Source organism: Salvelinus fontinalis, chromosome 41 (assembly GCF_029448725.1).
Source record: "Salvelinus fontinalis isolate EN_2023a chromosome 41, ASM2944872v1, whole genome shotgun sequence".
Classification (NCBI taxonomy): Eukaryota; Metazoa; Chordata; class Actinopteri; order Salmoniformes; family Salmonidae; genus Salvelinus; species Salvelinus fontinalis.
The window spans coordinates 13,181,190-13,198,756 of NC_074705.1; the positions used below are offsets into that span (position 1 = coordinate 13,181,190).

Sequence of the window (17,567 nt, forward strand, 5' to 3'; positions counted from 1 at the left end):
CTAAACTGCCCCTGCCCTGTGCATGCCGACGCTGCACTCTCTCACTTCCCCTCTTCCTCCAACGACATTTAATACACAAGTTCCTCCAACCGCTTATCAAAATGATTACAGGCTTTAGTGAACATGATGTCCCAATACATTACAGCATTGTCCCCCCCCCCCGTCTGCCTTCCCTTGGAGGAGTGTGTTGATTCCCAAGGGGCCCAATCATCATAAATCTGACGCAGGGTGGCAGAGAAGGCCAGTAGCGGCCAGGCGAAGCAGAACAGATTGGAGCCAGATGCGCTGCATGTCTTCATGATGTTTAATTGTCATCTGTTGATCCTGTATTGACAGCAGTGTCAGGGCTGATGTAGTGGCTTGGAGAGCAGGGGGTTGTGTCCTGAATGGCACCTTATCCCTTATATACTGCACTACTTGACCCTATGGGCCCTGGTCAAAAGTAGCGCACTATATAGGGAATAGGGTGTCATTTGCGACACAGGGGGCAGTCGGAGAGAAGAAGTGGCAGGCTAAAGCACTGTTGTGCCCGGGCTTTGGCCGCAGAGCGCCTCACATCCCTACCACTTTTCCAAGTTTAGACCGCAAAGCTCCATCGAGTCCGACTCTGATTACAGCCCATTGATTGCTCGTTAATTCACTGTAAGCACGCACTGGCTTTTTCTCAGAGGTGGCCTCTCTCCCTCTATTGAATAACGGGAGATGGAGTAAATATGACGAAGTGATGGAGCCCTGCGGGTGGTGATACAGAGCTGCTCCTGTAAAACTGAAGGGCACTAATTCAAAGAATATTTAATGATCTTCAAGTTAGAATCTAAATTACAACAATTGATAAATAAATAAATAAATAAAGGGTTTTATAGAGCATTTATAGTTCAAGTCATACTACATGAAGTGCGGCATAACAGTCCCTTACATCTGATATTGCCAAATGTGGCATAACTCCTTTTTGCCAGCCTTTCAATAGCATGACATTTGCACGTTTACTAAGTGGGGAAAAAAATATATATAAAAAAAATATCATTTTAAAAACTAACGTGAGTGGCCAGCCCAAATAGCATACCAAACAACCACCACTCTGCTATGTAGAGATAATAATCCACAATCCTTTTATTTAAAAAAATGAATCACTACTAAACAAGCCCAGCGTTCTCTACAGTTTCCAAATGCCCTGAGCCCATCGGCAGAGTTGTTAGAGCTGTGGAGATTTCCGCATCACAACATGCTCATTAGTGAGCTAGCTCCCGTCTTGAGCGACTACAGAGGGCAACACAACACCAGACCAGACAACAGAGCAGCACAGCCCTGGCTTTTTGAGGTCACGGAAGTGGAAAAGGGATTTGGTCTGGGCTCAACCCAGGCATTAGCCTCCAAGGCTGCAGCACGGTGTGGAGTTTCATACAATATGCTTGGAGCATTGCAAAGCAATTGCATGCCATTGTTGGACTGTTAAAAACACAGCTCAAGTATTGTTAACTCTCCTTTTATCTCTCCATCTCTCTCCCTCTTTCTTTATCCTTTTCTTTCTTTCATTCTCTCGCTTTCTCTGTCCCACCATCAATCTACGTTTCCCTCCTCCCCACCCCCACTCCCTCTGGCACCAGAGCCCAGATCTCAGGTCATATGAGCCCCAGTAGCTGGCACCACAGTGTATTAGACCAGTCTGTCCCTTCTGGCACCCGCGGGCCTCCAGCCTTCCCCCAGGGTGACTCAGCGTGCGGTCCTAGCCAACAAGCTCATTAATTGCTGTCATCCGGCTCCCTCAGGCCACCATTTACCCAGCTTCTCCCACAACACAGTTCGTCTTCGGAACGCCAAGTACCTCTTCCTCCATAATCACATTTCCTTTTGGAGAGGAATTACTTTGGAATTGCATTCATGGAATTTGAGAGCATGAAAATTGTGCATTGAGAAAAATCTCAAAGAAAGTCAGTAAAGGTAGAGAAGGATACTGGAAAATAGTGCAGTATTTGTAACATGTTTGATCAGTATTATCGGTAAGATCTTAAAGAAAGTCGGTAAAGGTAAATAGAAAAGAATACAACTCACAATAAGTCACGAAAGAGGAAAGAAATAACACGTGTTCCTGAGATGCAGGCTATCATTAGTGTGGTGAAAAATAGAATTCCCTCACTGAGGTTGAGGGCTGGGTGAATAGAGTGAGGGTTGGACTACTCACCTCATCTAGACAGTGCTCATACTGCTCCCTCTGGCTCTCATTCTCCATGGCCAATGCTGAGTTTTCCTGCTGTACAGCAAAATAAAACACATTTAGTGATGACTGAAATCCACTGAGAGCTTGTCGTTAAAAGCAAGTTTGTATGCATCAGATTTGTTTATGAGTCATTTACCAAACAGTAATACAGGAAGAGTTAAAGTAATTCAAGTAGTATATAAAGAAATACCAGGCGGTGCCTGCTAGTCAATTTAAAACAATTACAGGTGGTTATAGAACAATCAACATATAATTATCTAACCTGATTGACATACACTGAACAAAAATGTAAATGCAAAATGCAACAATTTCAAAGATTTTTCTGAGTTACAGTCCACATAAGGCAATCAGTTAATTGAAAAACATTCATTAGGCACTAATCTATGGATCTCATGTGACTGGGAATACAGATATGCATCTGTTGGTCACATATACCTTAAAAAAAATAAGGGCGTGGATCAGAAAACCAGTCAGTACTGTATCTGTTGTGACCACCATTTCTCTTGATGAGCGATAAAGCTCCTTTGCGTAGAGTCGATCAGATTGTTGATTATGGCCTGTTGAATGTTGTCCCACTCCCCTAAAATGGCTGTGCGAAGTTGCTGGATATTGGCGGGAACTGGAACATGCTGTCATACACGTTGATCCAGAGCATTCCAAACATGCCCAAACATGCTCAACAGGTGACATGTCTGTTGAGTATGCAGACCATGGAAGAACTGGAACATTTTCAGTTGTACAGATCCTTGCAACATGGGGACCTGCATTATCATGCTGAAACAGGAGGTGAAGGCGGTGGATGAATAGCACGACAATGGGCCTCAGGATCTCGTCACGGTTGCTCTGTGCATTCAAATTCCCATTGATAAAATGCAATTGTGCCCGTTGTCCGTAGCTTATGCCTGCCCATACCATAACCCCACCATGGGGCACTCTGTTCACAACATTGACATCAGCAAACCGCTCACCCACACAACGCCATACACGTGGTCTGCAGATGTTAGACCGGTTGGACAGACTGCAAAATTCTCTTAAACGAAGTTGGAGGCAGCTTATGGTAGAGAAATTAACATTCAATTCTCTGGCAACAGCTCTGGTGGACATTCCTGCAGTCAGCATGCCAATTGCACGCTCCCTCAAATCTTGAGACTTCTATGGCATTGTGTTGTGTGACAAAACTGCACATTTTAGAGTGGCCTTTTATTGTCCCAAGCACAAGGTGCACGTGTGCAATGATAATGCTGTTTAATCAGCTTCTTGATATGCCACACCTGTCAGGTGGATGGATTATCTTGGCAAAGGAGAAATGCTCACTAACAGGCATGTAAACTAATTTGTGCATTTGAGAGAAATAAGCTTTTTGTGCATATGGAAAATATCTGGGATCTTTTATTTCAGCTCATGAAACATGGGACCAACACTTTACATGTTGCATTTATATTTTTGTTCAGTGTAGATGTGAAATGATACTGAATATGTGGCCAATGAAAATAATGCCAAAGGTATTTGTAGTCTCTCCAATCTGTTTTCATATGAAAAACTATTGATGCAACAAATCATATCTGTGTTTTGTAGCGCAAGACTACACTGCCAGAGAACAAGATAAAAACAAGACAGGATTCGCCGGAGGTGGAAAAGGTCAGGTGTCAACCATAAGACCGGGGCCAACTAATAAAAACCTGCAGAAGTATTTCGCAATGAAAGGTCAGGGGGCTTGAAGTTATGATCCTGAACTTTAAAGGTACACGTAAAAAGTTAGGTAGAATGAGCTAGAAGGGGCTAATGTGAATATGTCCTTGTTTTAGGGGGGGGGGGGGTGAATATTGCTTCACCTTTTTAAGGGAGAGGGGCTATTGATCTCCTCTGTTTCTAGTTTGTCAAATGGTCCGGGCAGGCCATATTAGAAGCTGTCAACATTCGCTCCGGCTAGCTTACCTCACTCGCCACATGCCCTTTAGTACAAACAGCCAGCCTTTGATTAAAACCCGGGCTAAATAATTGCACCTAACATATTCCACTGCCTTAATCAAAATGGCACAGAGCTATAACAAATGAGCAACTTTGAGATGTACGGGAAAAGCCCTTTACAAAAAGAATTAACTTGTATTATTATGTATTAATATTAGTAAAGTTAAAGCTCCTAGTGAAGGTAAATAATTACCCAGAGGTTGCGTATAAGCATTTTTTCTGAGGTTCTTATCATATTCTTTGTGTTGGTAGTAACTGGTTGAATCATCTTTCTCTATGGGACAAGGGGTCGGAGAAAGGTGAAGTGATGTGCTGTATTGACAATATTGTTGATATGGGAAGTATGTGGGAAAATACGTCTACTTCCATCAAACTGAACCTATCAGTACCTGATAAACACACATTAAAAATGCATTAAAAGCATTTGAAATACTTTCATTATAGTGCTCTTTTGCCATCTTGTATTGCAAAACATCATGGAGAATAATGTCTGACATTGCAGACAATCTAACAATAGAAATATTATTTGAGCCTGGGACAAAAAAAAGGTAGCCTAGTTGAAAAACAATATTTTGTACAGCCACAGTGCATAATCAATATTACTGTGAATGAATGCAGTGCTCGGCTGCGATGCGTTATCAACAAATGCTAAACTAAATAAATGTGCCATGTCATAAAAAACATTGGGGAAGATTGATTGATTGATTGGGGATGATAAGAGCAACTAAATCACATAATAAACATGTATTCATGTTAGCACATCCTGTCAATGTATTGCTCCTACAGCTGCTGTAATTAAAGCATAGCAACTACAACTGCTGTTGCCATAGATTTTGAAACATATAAATTATGCATGCCATTATAAATAGCTTTTTATAGAATAGAATACATGCATGATCATCCAGGTAGTTTTCTCCTGCGGAGTTCCCATGATTAGAGAAGTGGTTTTCTAGAATCATGGATGTATTTTTCTTATAAACTTCAATGGAAGGTAACTAGCTAGAGAACAGAGTTATAGACAGCAGGAGTTTTTGCTTCTATTTGCTCACAGTAGGTTTGAATTGGGGTCGAGGAGGGCGGAGAATGGAGGAGGGATTGTATGTACAGGGCGAGAGCTGGCTGCACCACAGTCAGTTCTCACTCTGCCTGTAATTGAACAGGAGTTAGAGCCAGCCCTGCACTGAGACCAGAGTGGCAGCTGTCCTTCTGTTACGCCTGTACACCAGACCTCCTTTCCCTGGCACCCGGCTGCCAACTGTGCCAACCAAGCTGCATGGGCACAAGGCTGGGCAATGGGCATGCACACTTGCTCAAACTGCAGACAGTCACCCAAGACCCAGTCACTTGCTTGCTCTGTCTTCCCATGGAGTCTCTACAACACTTACTTGTGTGGAAAGCTAGAAGCATTGAGAGTTGAGCTGGAATGGATGAGTTAGGTACAGGTATATAATTTGTAGCTGTGTATTCCATCCTATGTCCACTCGAGATTAATCCCAACTCATTTTGTCCTTCGACCGAATGTCTAATCAGTCAACGACGCTACTTCCATTAGCGTTTTTGGGGGGGGAGCCGTAAAAACATATAAATTAGAGTGGCAGCATTAACTGATCATTCAAGCATCTGTGAAAAGAATCCCCGTTTTCTTCCCCCTCCAAGATGTTTTTTTCAAAAGGATTCAATCTAAGCTTAAAGTAAGCACCATTTCTAAAGGAATGCCCACCATGGTAATGAACGATATCAGTTGGGCTGGGCTGGTGGTGGGGAAACAGAAATGGGCGCCCTTACTTAGTGTCACCACCGTTTACACATAACAAAGGCCAGTGATGTATTGCCTCGCCGTTGTTCTAACCGGTTCTCTTCTGGAGGAGCATCCATCACGGATGCAGCGGGACGGAAGAAAATGGCAGATACATTTCGAATGTAGTTTTTTGGGGTAATGCGGGACGCTTCCTCTTACAAATCACTAGACAGGCCTGCCATTATTTTCTTTTGACTGCAGGGAAGATAACTTATACAGTGATAGAGGAGCCATAAAGCAACAAGCAATTACACTGCATTTTGTTGTAATTAGCCTTAACTGCAATTTCTGTCAGCATGGAGTTAGTGGCACCGTTAATAATGTCTGTAGAACGAGCCGGTTTCTTGGGTCCTTCATTAACTCTGGCAGCGTTTTCTCATGTCTGAGCTGTCCATAGTGGCTTAGGAGAAGACCTGGGTTCAAGTCGTATTATATATATTTTTTAATACTTTCTCTGCACTTGATTGAACTTGGTTGAGCTTGTCTGGCCGCAATGGGACCAATGGCCTAGTCCCAAAAGTGCAAAACCTTTCCCATCGGGCACTCCGGTAGGGGCTCTATCCTTTTATTCTTTGTCCCCAACGCTCTAGGCGACCAGTTTTGATAGCCTTCAGCCGATGTCATCTACAAAATAGCTTCCAACACTCTACTCAGCAAACTGGATGCAGTCTATCACAGTGCCATCCGTTTTGTTATCGAAATCACCTTATACCACCCACCACTGCGACCTGTGTGCTCTAGTTGGCTGGCCCTCGCTACATATTTGTCGCCAGACCCACTGGCTCCAGGTCATCTATAAGTCTATGCTAGGTAAAGCTCCGCCTTATCTCAGTTCACTGGTCACGATAACAACACCCACCCGTAGCACACGTTCCAGCAGGTATATCTCACTGATCATCCCCAAAGCCAACACCTAATTTGGCCGCCTTTCCTTCCAGTTCTCTGCTGCCAGTGACTGGAATGAATTGCAAAAATCGCTGAAGTTGGAGACTTTTATTTCCCTCACCAACTTTAAACATCTGCTATCTGAGCAGCTAACCGATCGCTGCAGCTGTACATAGTCCATCTGTAAATAGCCCACCCAATTTACCTACCTTATCCCCTTACTGTTTTTATTTTATTTACTTTTCTGCTCTTTTGCACACCAGTATCTCTACTTGCACATCATCATCTGCTCATTTATCACTCCAGTGTTAATCTGCTAAATTGTAATTATTCGCTGCTATGGCCTATTTATTGCCTACCTCCTCATGCCTTTTGCACACACTGTATATAGACTTTCTTTTTTCTACTGTGTCATTGACTTGTTTATTGTGTTATTGGCTTGTTTATTGTTTATTCCACGTGTAACTCTGTGTTGGTGTCTGTGTCACACTGCTTTGCTTTATCTTGGCCAGGTCGCAGTTGCAAATGAGAACTTGTTTTCAACTAGCCTACCTGGTTAAATAAAAGTGGAACAAATAAATAAATATCATACGCTCAAAGTATTTGAACATTAGCCACAGACCCTCGCGGCATCAGCGAGGGCCACTTCGTAAATGAGTAGGTGGGTCTCTGAGCGTAATTTGATTAAGTCTTAATAGACTTAGCCCCTTTAATTGCTGAGGAGATCTGAAAGCCTGGTGTGTCAGTCTAGTGGGTATACTGTATGGTCGGAAACAATCGGAATCAGAAGGATTACTCAAAATGGATTTCTGACTCAACTGTTGCTAATGCTGAGAACAGAGCACACAGTGGAACAGTGGAGGAGCGCTATGGAAGTGAACAAAGACCGCCGTGAAGTCCTAGAAACCTGAGCCCTCTGTGGAGCGCTTTGCTCTTCAAACAGCAGAGCGCACAAGACTTTGATAAGACCATTATGCTCCAGACTGCAAACACAAGAAGGAGAGCCTGGTCGCGGAGGCAGAACGAGGGAGGAGAAGAGAAGAGAGGCGGAGCCATGTTTTGAATTGTACCTCTAGGGCGCGCAGACGCTCCAGAAGGAGCTTTGTTTGGTCCTGAAACTCTTCCGCTGGGCTGATGCTGCCGATGTCTGCCAGCAAAGGGTCTCCATAAGACGGCAGTGGGCTGTTCTGCTCCAAGCTGTCACGCGTCCTCTGCACCTCCTCTGAGAGTTTATCCTGATAGACAGACGAGAGGAAAGAGAAAGTGAGAGAGAGGGAGAGAAGACGATGGAGAGAGAAAGGCAGAGAGAAGGAGAGTGAGAAAGAAAGAGAGAAAGACAAAGGCGGGAGAAGAAGGAGAGAGAGGGGAAGAAGGAGAGAGAACAGAGAGGAGAGAGAGAGGGGAGGAAGGAGAGAGAACAGAGAGGAGAGAGAGAGGGAAAGAGAAGAAAAAAAAACAATTCAACACCCAAAACATCCCCTAATCCCTAATCGCGTTTCACTTGTATTTCCAAAGAGTGGCAGTGACCTTGAGACCTCTCCATCTTGTCTGCCGATAGAGGACCCCACACCCCTCTTTCTCCACCCCCTTCACACCCTGCCTCAGTCTCCAGCTGTGACACTAATGCACAGAGGCGGAAATTAAAAGCGAACACAATAAAACGATGGGGTCCATGATATCCCCAGGCCCGCTGGGCATGGCTCACCAGGAGATTCACAGACCAGACAGCATCCTGATATTGACTAATTAGGTACTGTACATTCAACACAGGATATAGAGTACTGCTAAAGGAGGATATGTCATGTGTCGCCTGTCAATTATTCAAAGTATTTGCACACTATCCTAGAAGTCAAGGAGGGATTTTCTTTCCCTCTTATGTTACTATTCAAATAAATTATATCATGCTACTTTGGTCTTAAATCAGTACACCACGTTGTTTTGTATGTGATATTGAGACATATGAAAACCATAGCATAAGCTGTCGTTAAAACGAATATACTGTATTTACATCCAACACCATTTTCCTTACAATTTAATACAAAACCCCTAGCAGTGGGGATTTATGATGGATTTCCTGTATCCAAAACAAAGTGATATGCCGATAATATGAAACGCTTAATCCTCACTGGACTAAACTGGACATTTATCTTTATGCATTGAATGTGCTTTAAAAAAACACACACACTGCTCCTGGGGTGATATAGTTGCCATGAATCCTAAATGTAGGTACATTTCAATAGGAGAGATTGAGACACCTTTACATACTCAACATGCATGGCTTAGTCTGATCGAGGAGGTCACCGCCCTTTCATTTGCAACATCCATTTCACAAACCCTCTTATCTCCATCCTATTCCAAATCTGATCAAGGACCAGGAGAGGGATGAAACTACAATTGAGCTGGGAGTTAGATGTCGTGTAAACCTCAACACATGCCTATAGCCAGCCAATGAGCTTTACAATGCAAGTAAATGGACTCCCCCCCCCCCCCCAATTTTTCACCTTAAAATCTCACCAAAGCCTTTTGTTGTTATCGCTTGATGTACACCTGTGCACCTTTGTTACATTTTTCATTCAATCCTTCTCTTCCCTCCTTGACAGTTAATTGTCAAGCCGGACGATGGGCTTTCCCGGTAGCGCGGCGGACGCAGACAGCCATGGCTGGAGACATTGATAGATGAGGTTGAGTCCTTGCTAGCGCCGCCATATCCAAATGCATCCGAATCAAGTCGTCCCTCCCTCCTGAACATGAATTGGAAATGCTGTCCTTGGCAACCACTAGCATTATGTTTTGCTTTGAACTTTAAAGGACTATTCCAATCTTGGCTAAAACATCCCGGTGGTTCCTAATCTTGACTTTGTTTGATTCTTTTGTTTTGCAGGCACTCTGTAGTAAAAAGTTTTAAGCATTTCTTATTGTACAAGTTCAGGCCGTCCCTGCCTGTTTGAGTGAGTATTCTTTCGTTTGGTGCATAATGAATATGACCCATATCTCTCCCCCAGTAACGGAACCATTAATTGAGAGCTTGTTCTTATTACCACAGCCCTGTTATGTCTGATTGCTTGCTGAACATCTGGTCACAGTAGGTGCAGTCATCTCGGTAACCTGACATATGTTTCTCTCCACATGTGTATGTTTGCTGCATCCATTCACACAACTTAGAGCGAAATCGATCCCGCCACACTGGCACACGTTAGAGCGAAATCGATCACCCACAATGGCACACGTTAGAGCGAAATCGATCCCCCCACACTGGCACACGTTAGAACGAAATCGATCCCCTCCACTGGCACACGTTGACAGATTTTAATTCCATGTTTAATTAATCCACTCAGGTTGATTAATTCCAGGGCTGCTATTATTCTGTATAATACCCATCATTTGAATAATCACAGGGTATCTGACTATGTGGAAATATGGTCCACTGCTGAGAGGAAGGCTGCATCGGAAAATGCCCCCTATTCCTGTTCTGCCTAGTGATATATACTTTATGGGCCCTGGTCAAAAATGGTGCTCTGTATAAGGAATAGGGGATTCAGCCATAGAGTTATACTCCCTACGTTCACCCACAATAAATCTAGCTAATGCACGTACTAGGCTTATTGAAATGTATACCGCCATACCTCCATTTCCCATTATGATGCAATTTTTTTTCACACATTACCATTCATGATCGATTTCTAAAGGCATAGCATGTCCACCACACTAATGAACGGTTTTGTCTTTTATAACCACATTGCATATTCATCACTGAAGTCAAGAAGTCCGTATAACGTTTTGCATTTGAGAGATACGTGCAATGCACTTAGTGGGAATTTGCTTACTTTTGGTTAACAAAAAAAAAAAGTTGAAGCTAAATGACATTTTAAATGTGGTACGAATCCTAAGAGTACAAGACATGACCTCCATGAACTGTAATGGTATGACCTTTAGCGACCTCCCCTAACAGTAACACAACCAAACTACTTCTAGCTCACACAGTTCCACTTTTTCCTACGATGCTGTTTGGAAGGTCCCTTTGTCATAATTAAATGAACGTAATTTCACATGGATAATTAAAGGCCCTTCTGTGTCAATAAGAGTTCTGTGAGATACCTTGAGTATCTAAGGAACAGCACAAACAAAAAATCCACACAAGAATATACCGTAGCTGTACACATAACACACAAACACAAAGTTTAAGGCTACTATAGGCCAACTGCTAATGAGTCTAATTATAGCAACCAGTTTGGTTGCCAAGAATCGAGCTTAAGTAATATGAGGAGCTGAAGGATGGGACTAAAAACAAATAAAAGATAACTTTTGTAAAACATACTTTGTCCGTAAAATGTATATAGTATGTATAAGCAGGAAGTAGAAACCTAAGTGTTGTGGTCCATTAGTTTACTCCAGTTAGAGGAGAGGTGGTAGGGTTAGGGTAAAATAATAAAGGAAAATATATAAAAACATATACACACTACCTTTCAAAAGTTTGGGGTCACTTAGAAAGGTCCTTGTTTTTGAAAGCAAAGCAATTTTTTTGCCCATTAAAATAACACCAAATTGATCAGAAATACAGTGTAGACATTGTTAATGTTGTAAATGGCTATTGTAAGTGGAAGCGACTATTTTTTAATAGAATATCTACATAGGCGTACAGAGGCCCATTATCAGCAACCATTTTAAAAAGCTAATTGATTATTAGAAAACCCTTTTGCAATTATGTTAGCACAGCGGAACAGTTGTCCTGATTAAAGAAGCAATAAAACTGGCCTTTAGACTAGTTGAGTATCTGGAGCATCACCGTTTGTGGGTTCGATTACAGGCTCAAAATGGCCAGAAACAAAGAACTTTCTTCTGAAACTCGTCAGTCTATTCTTGTTCTGAGAAATGTAGGCTATTCCATGCGAGAAATTGCCAAGAAACTGAAGATCTTGTACAATGCTGTGTACTACTCCCTCCACAGAACAGCGCAAACTGGCTCTAGCCATAATAGAAAGAGGAGTGGGAGGCCCCAGTGCGCAAGAGGACAAGTACAGTACATTAGAGTGCTGAGCAGTGCGGTGTTACCTTGTAGGCCTTCATGATGTCCACAGTGTCCACAGCTGTTTGCTCCAGCACCCCCTGGTTCTGCAGCAGCGTCCGCACCGTCTCTTCCATCCTGCACATGCACGCACACACACACAAACAGAGGGGGAATAAGGGGGAGATTGTTTTAGGGCCAGCGACACAAGAGGGGACGGGTGTGTTTTGGATCATACCCCAGTCCCTTTCCACTACAGTATGTGGTACACTACACGATGTGGTGCTGAATGGGTACATATGGCGCTGGGGAGGTTCACAAGTGCATCCACTGAGGCAGAGTATTGACAGACTGCCTCAGTGCCTCTATGGGACTTGTGATACGGTTGTGCCTCGATTTTTGTGCCAAATAATGATTTCTCTCAATGCAAACCAGAGACTTTTACCCCACAGCCTACATCAATATGCTACTCCTCACCCCTGATTCCCATATGAATCACTACAATGGGATTACCTTTTGTTCTACATTCTCCCTGGCCTATTCCAGGTAATAATTACATCCAGTGAGAGTTGGACCTTTAGGGAGATTGTCTAGGATAGGGCTCCCTCCATTGACCCGGCTGGAAATACTCCTACAAGTCAGGTTACAAAGAGATGGCGCGATGAAACCACTGTGACATTTCAGGAGAGGAATACCATTGTGGAGCAGGGAGAGAAGGCCAGACTTTGATAAACGAAGACGAATTCCAAATCATCACAGCCGACACAGCCAGCGGCACGTGCCAGCGACATACAGTATCAATGGATACAGCCAGGGACAAAGCCATGGCCATAGCCAGGGGACATAACCATGGATTGACAGATGGGTGTGTCATTTGCAATTTTAAATGAAATGTTGAAATTCCGTTTCTAAGATAGTGGGCAAAGAGACAGCAAAACGACAGATAACTTGATGTGGCAGTAAACAGCATTAGGCAACCTACTTGTGTCTCACTGAATTCCCTGTCAGTGTCAGTCACCTTTAAGTGGTGACACTTCTGATCATCCTTTCAACAGTGACAGTTGACACTGTTAATTGTTCAGGCTTAACACGCTCTGGAGAAGACAACTCAGCCACGTTTGTTTTGTTTGTTGTTTGTTCTTACATCTGAGCTCAATGAGATTTTGCCCGTTTTCCCATTGCGGTTTTCACAGTTGAACTGTTGCACGACGGCAAAGCCACGGCTTTAGCGTAGGCAGGGCTGGGCTCTGCCATCGTAGCGGCCACACCATCGTAGCGGCCACACCATCTGGCAGGCTGAGTCGGAAGCACGAGAAAAGCTGGCTATAAATCAGGCCTAGCTAGCTGACTGATTGACAGACTGAGTGAGTGAGTGAGTGGTCAGGTCTATGGCAGATTGCTGTAGCCCGCCACTTAGGACACTGTCCATAATCACTGTGGTCAGGGATAGGGGGTGTGGGACTGGAACATTGTAGTCAGGTCAAGGACTTTGTGACTGAATGACATGCTTGATTAGTATGGTATTGGAAGTAACTAACATGGGGTAACTGACTCATTCAGAATTTATTGACTTAACATTAGTTGGGAAACAAATATGGCTGAGCTGAAATACACTGGGATTCAGTCATCCTCTTCACAAACCTACCGGTGTGTCTACAGTATGACCAGGGTCATGAATGATTTACTGGTCAGATCATGTCGTAAGGAATAACTCCTGATCCTTACTTTGATTCACTAGATGAATAGGAGAGCAAAGGCATTATTTACCCAATATTTACATTGATACCGTATTATAAATGTTATAAAAAATATTTTTGGAATCCTGCTTTAACAAAACAACTTTATTTCACTATTTCATTCCCTCACGATCTTTTCTTCCCTCAAAAAACACATTCAAATCAAATTCTCCACATTCTCCGCCACATTACCACCAGACAGACAGAACGTCACTGTGTAGAGAGGTAGTGGTCTGACCCCGGTGACCTCCACATGGCTAAGTGACAGGATGATGGGAGCCTTTGATGTTCCTCTGGCTCCTCTGTTGTGGATGAGGACTAGGGGCTCTAGGCTGGAGGTCTGGTGGCTGCGGCTAGCCAGCACTTGAAAGGGTCTCTGTGTGTTTTTTAATAGGGGCTGATTCAGGGCAGATCATGAGAGCACATGGTGTGCCTCAAAGTCCCAACCAGCAATGCTGGACAAGCCCAGGCCCAATCCCAAATCTACAGCGTGGCCAAGAGAGATGGGCAGAAACATTCCCCTGCAGTACACACGCACTTACACACACGCGCACACAAAGCTTCCGGTGCCGATTGAGGGGAACGACTTCAACATGCGGTGGATTCCCCAGACTGGTTGAAGTCACAGGGTCCTGTATGTGCACCATATAAGCAGAGATAGAGAGAGTAGAGGGGGATAAAGGGACCATGGATATGGATGGAAGCCACTGCAGTGGTGCCAAAGTCTGACTTCATAATATATGCTGAGCTACAAGGTGCCTGACTGTGACTGTCAAAATGCTATTCTATGAATCAGAATGTCCAGGACTAGCTGTAATGCTATGCTGAATAGCTTCTTCTAATAGTTAGTTAAGTAGTTAACTTGTGGCTACCCTGAATATCTGCATACTGTATCTTTTGACTCATCACATACGCTGCTGCTACTGTTTACTATATGTCACTTTATCACTACCTATAACAAGGCACATTTCCCAGGGACATGAAACAAGATAAAGTTATACCTCTGTATAAGAAGGGGATAAAGTCTCACCCTGGGAATTATAGGCCTGTATCTATCCTCTGTGTAACATCAAAGATCCTGGAGAGAATTGTACATGAGCAAATGTATGAATATGTTAACAAACGTAATGTATGATTTTCAGTCGGGTTTTAGAAAAACATACTCTACTGATTCATGTCTACTTTACTTGACTGACTTCATCAGGAAAGAGATTGATGAGGGAAATCTGTGTGGAATGGTACTGCTTGACCTACAGAAGGCCTTTGATAGAGTTAACCACTGTCTCCTAATCTCCAAACTGGAGGCACTGGGGTTAAGTAGTGTCCCTCTAGGCTGGGTAAAGTCCTAATTATCAGGAAGGGAGCAGAGGTTAAGTAGTAGAGGTTAATGGTTCACTGTCTCAGTCAAAACCAATGAGTTGTGGCGTTCCGCAGGGGAGCGTGCTTGGGCCTCTGCTGTTTTAATTGTATATTAACGATATGAAAGATGCTTGTTCTTGCCGTCTTTTTCTTTATGCGGATGACTCTCCACTTCTGGTGTCTCACAAAAGTAAAACTATGTTGGAGAGGATACTTAGCACAGAGCTTACTAACATTAGCAAATGGCTTGGAGATAATAAGCTATCTCTGCACTTAGGGAAAACTGAAGCAATTATTTTGGGATCCAGACATAAATTGTGTAGGTCGTCTGAAATCAGAGTGGATTTCACTACTAAAACCTCTGTTAGCTACTGGGATGTATCCTTGATGAAAGCTTGGGAGGTGTGAGCATGGCCAACAAGGGAAGGTTAATGCCAGGACTAAGTTTTTGTCTAGAAAATCCAAGCTGCTTGATAAAGACTCCATGAAAGTGCTAGCTACTGCCCTCATTCAATGCCCTTTTAACTATGCTAGTACTTCCTGGTTTGGGGTCTTATCTAAACTTATGAAGGGGAAGCTCCAGATAGCCAAGAATAAGCTGATCAGGGTAGTATTGAATGTGAGTCCACGTACTCACATAGGCAGGAGCTGCTTTCAGAAACTGGCTGCCTGTTGAGGCTCGGGTGTCCCAGATTAGACTAGGTTTGGTGTACAGGAGTATTTATGGTTCTGTGCCCAGATATCTAAGTGATTACTTTCCTCGTGTTAGGGATGCACACAATCACAGCACCAGATCAGGTGTTGCTGATGTGTGTTTATACAGGTTCAGGAGTAATGCTGGGAAAGGTACTTTCTTGTATACTGGAGCCTCAGAATGGAATGAGTTGCCTCTGCCTATAAAAACAACGTCCTCTCTGGACAGCTTTAAAAATAAAGTAAAAATATGTTTGATGTCTTCTGTGCCCATATGCATAACCCCTATGATGTAACTGGAATGATGAGATAGATGTTCTTCTTCTATGTTTTTGTTTTATTATTTCACTGCCATACTGTGTTTGATCTTGCCTAGCCATCTTGTCTCAAGAGGACCACAGTGGAAATAAGTCCCAGACTTGTGCATGTATGGCTTTTAAGTTGCATGTGTGCTTGTTTTTTTAAAATGGTTGAATAAATAAAATAAATATGTGCTGTACAATACAAATCTACAACAATTACCTTGTACCCCTGAACATGGACTAGGTACTGGTATCCTGTGTATATGGCCATGTTATTGTTACTCATTGTGTATTTATTCCTCGTGTAGGCCTATTATTTTTCTAGTATTTCTCATTTTTTCTCTGCATTGTTTGGAAGGGCCTGTAAGTAAGCATTTCACTGTTAGTCTACACCTGTTTGCAAAACATGTGACAAATACAATTTGATTTGATTTAATGCTATGTCATGTCGTAATGCTATGACAGTTCATAAAGCTATGACAAGTTGTAATGCTATGACAAGTCGTAATGCTATGATAAGTACCGTAATGCTATGAAAGGTCGGTATGCTATGACATGTCGCAACGCTATGACAAGTTGTAGCGCTATGACAAGTCGTAATGCTGCCACATTGGCATTCAAAAGCTACATATGAGAGGAAAGCCAAACGAATCTTTCTCAGGTGTTTTTTCAGCTACTAACCTATAATTTACATATGACACATCTCATCCCTCAGCACCATACATGACTAAAGTAGATTTATGCAGCTACACACACAGTGACCTGAACATAACATTTAGTTCTATTGTCTCTGTTGTCCCCTTGAAAAGGTGGGTTCAAGTTTAGCTCCCATTAATTCTAAACACATTTCTCCCTCCGATTCATCTGGGGGAGCATCACAAATAGGACTGTCTTGGACAATTACCCCTGATAATCACATTTTGATGGTGTACTGATTAGGAATTATAGTGTTTTCTGAAGCTATTTAGCAGTAGAATTCGTGAGGACAGGGGAGGGAGATCCGCGAGGTTGTTTCAAGTGCATAATGCTTTTCACCTTTTTATTACATTTTTTATGGTTTTATATGCAATCAAATAGAGTGAGAATGGTTTCAAAGGTTCTGAGTGTTTATTTCATTTATCTCTAATAATAAACTTGGATTAGGATCATAACTGTAATCCAGCGACAATTTCAAAACATCCTCAAGTCGCACATATGCTGTATATTAAGTGTGATTATGATACCACTTCAATTAAATTTACATAGGGATAAAAAAAATCACTCTGGCCTAACAACTTGAGCCATTAACTTTGTCTATGATACTAAATGTAATAACATTGCCATTTAAAATCTGTTGTGAATTTCCTATGTTTGTGTGAAACACTTATCAACTCCACTTGATGTCAACCCAAACCATTAAAGCTGATAACTACATAAGTAAAAAAAAGCTGTGAAAGATAGTTTTTTTTGTGTGTAGAATCAAAGCTTAAATCTGTGTCCAAACAGCCCTTACTTAATGTGGTTACAATCTCAGTGGTTGTAAATGACCTTCTATTGAGGACCTCGCTGGAGGAAGGGAAGGATGGAGGAATGGATGGATTGAGGAAAGTAAAGCCTGACTCGTTTGACC

General features: G+C 42.7%; 1 protein-coding gene across 6 annotated transcripts in view; it reads right to left on the reverse strand.

Moving 5' to 3' along the window:
* LOC129840272 (nck-associated protein 5-like) overlaps positions 1-17,567 on the reverse strand; it is a 189,379-nt gene that overhangs the window by 60,269 nt on the left and 111,543 nt on the right. For all 6 annotated transcript variants that reach the window (XM_055908029.1, XM_055908030.1, XM_055908028.1 and 3 more), the window contains 3 exons: positions 11,916-12,006; positions 7,937-8,101; positions 2,180-2,248 (listed from right to left, as the gene is read on the reverse strand). In XM_055908029.1, coding sequence (XP_055764004.1) covers positions 2,180-2,248; positions 7,937-8,101; positions 11,916-12,006 — 325 coding nt within the window. The remainder of the gene's footprint in view (positions 1-2,179; positions 2,249-7,936; positions 8,102-11,915; positions 12,007-17,567) is intronic.